The 1,390-nt window shown below is 35.7% G+C and overlaps 1 protein-coding gene across 1 annotated transcript in view; it reads left to right on the top strand.

Moving 5' to 3' along the window:
* LOC119581783 (exportin-4-like) overlaps positions 1-1,390 on the top strand; it is a 27,938-nt gene that overhangs the window by 20,761 nt on the left and 5,787 nt on the right. The window contains exons 13-15 of the mRNA XM_037929912.1: positions 84-261; positions 454-613; positions 964-1,133. Of these exons, the coding sequence (XP_037785840.1) occupies positions 84-261; positions 454-613; positions 964-1,133 (508 nt within the window). The remainder of the gene's footprint in view (positions 1-83; positions 262-453; positions 614-963; positions 1,134-1,390) is intronic.

The raw sequence follows: 1,390 nt of genomic DNA, 5'->3' as shown, positions 1-1,390 counted from the left end.
CACTCAAAAGCAGTTTTTGATTCACACTGGAATCTTTTGATTTTCCTCATTTTATATTCATATTATTTTTTTTTTGTTTACAGGTCATGTCACAACAATGGATAATGAAGGTGAAACAGCACTTATCCCCTCTGAGATGGTGACTTATAGCATGAGTGCAGCCCCAACTATAAATTTAGAAGCAACCCTCAGATTATTAGCCACTCCAGCACAAATGCCTGCAGAAGTACCAAACAGTGCAGCTGCTGATCCTTTGATAAGGTATTACAGTGTCCTGGTTTTTGTCTCTAGTTTTCATAAATACTTGGTTTTACAATAGTGGATGGTTGTTTTAGAATCAGAGTTCGATATGTAATTGTTTTACCCATTTTCTTAAGATATGGTCTACAATATTCTGTGGACAAAAATTATTTTAACCATTTAGAGACGACTAACCAATACTAACATCTTCAGGATGATGAGCACAGTTATGCGTCTATGTGAGACAGAATCCCAAGCACTGAAGGCTAACTTAGGTCATCTCCTAAGTCCAGAAGTATCCTCTTCACTTATGTGGTTCTTGAGACGGTTCTGCCTATCTTATCTTCTTCCAAATGAATCTTTCTACACAGAGGTATGGTGATATTTCAATGTTGTGTGATGCAGTTACAATGAGTGTTTCATGGTTTAAGTACTTGTATTTTTACTTTCTTCTTTTCCCTCTTTTTTTCTTCTTTTTCTTTCTCCCTTCATTTATTCATTCTTATGGTAGATTTTATTGAGATTGTATACTCCAGATGTTTAAATGGATGTTCACAATGAGAGCTTTTAGGAGAAGGAAATTTTCATCAGATTGCTATGAAATTATAATTTTTGTTACTAAACAACAGAATCATTTGAGAAGCAAACGCTCATTTACATTTGCTAGTACCATTTTGTGCACCAAACCAAATTTTCATCTGCAACTTTGTATATCTCTCACAGTTGAGTATAGCCCTGACTTCAGCCTTTGGACGAGATTCAGAGGGAGCAGCCTGGACTTTAAACTATTTACTATCAGTTGTTGAGCAGACACTGAGACTGCGAAGTGCTGAGCCAGGTCTTGTGGAAGACACTGTTAACTTGCTTGTCACAATGGTGGACAGTAAGGAAAGGTGAGAAACTGATTCTATTTCTGGCTATTGCTGCTGAAATGTGATATTATTGTTATTCTTTTCTTAAACACCTGTTTCGTCTTCCACATCTTTACTGATGCTGCTTTTGCTACCTTTTCTCATTTATCATCTCTACTCCTTGTTTTACTTAGTCTTTTTACTTTCATGATATTATTCCATATTTTGTAAAGACATTTGATGCTAAGTAGATAATCAACTATTAGCCTCATTTTGGTCCAGTTATCATTCAGCTTCTG

This window comes from Penaeus monodon, chromosome 15, assembly GCF_015228065.2.
Source record: "Penaeus monodon isolate SGIC_2016 chromosome 15, NSTDA_Pmon_1, whole genome shotgun sequence".
Lineage (NCBI taxonomy): Eukaryota > Metazoa > Arthropoda > Malacostraca > Decapoda > Penaeidae > Penaeus > Penaeus monodon.
Note: the sequence above shows the minus strand (reverse complement) of the source record. Positions and strands in the feature narration are given on the sequence as shown.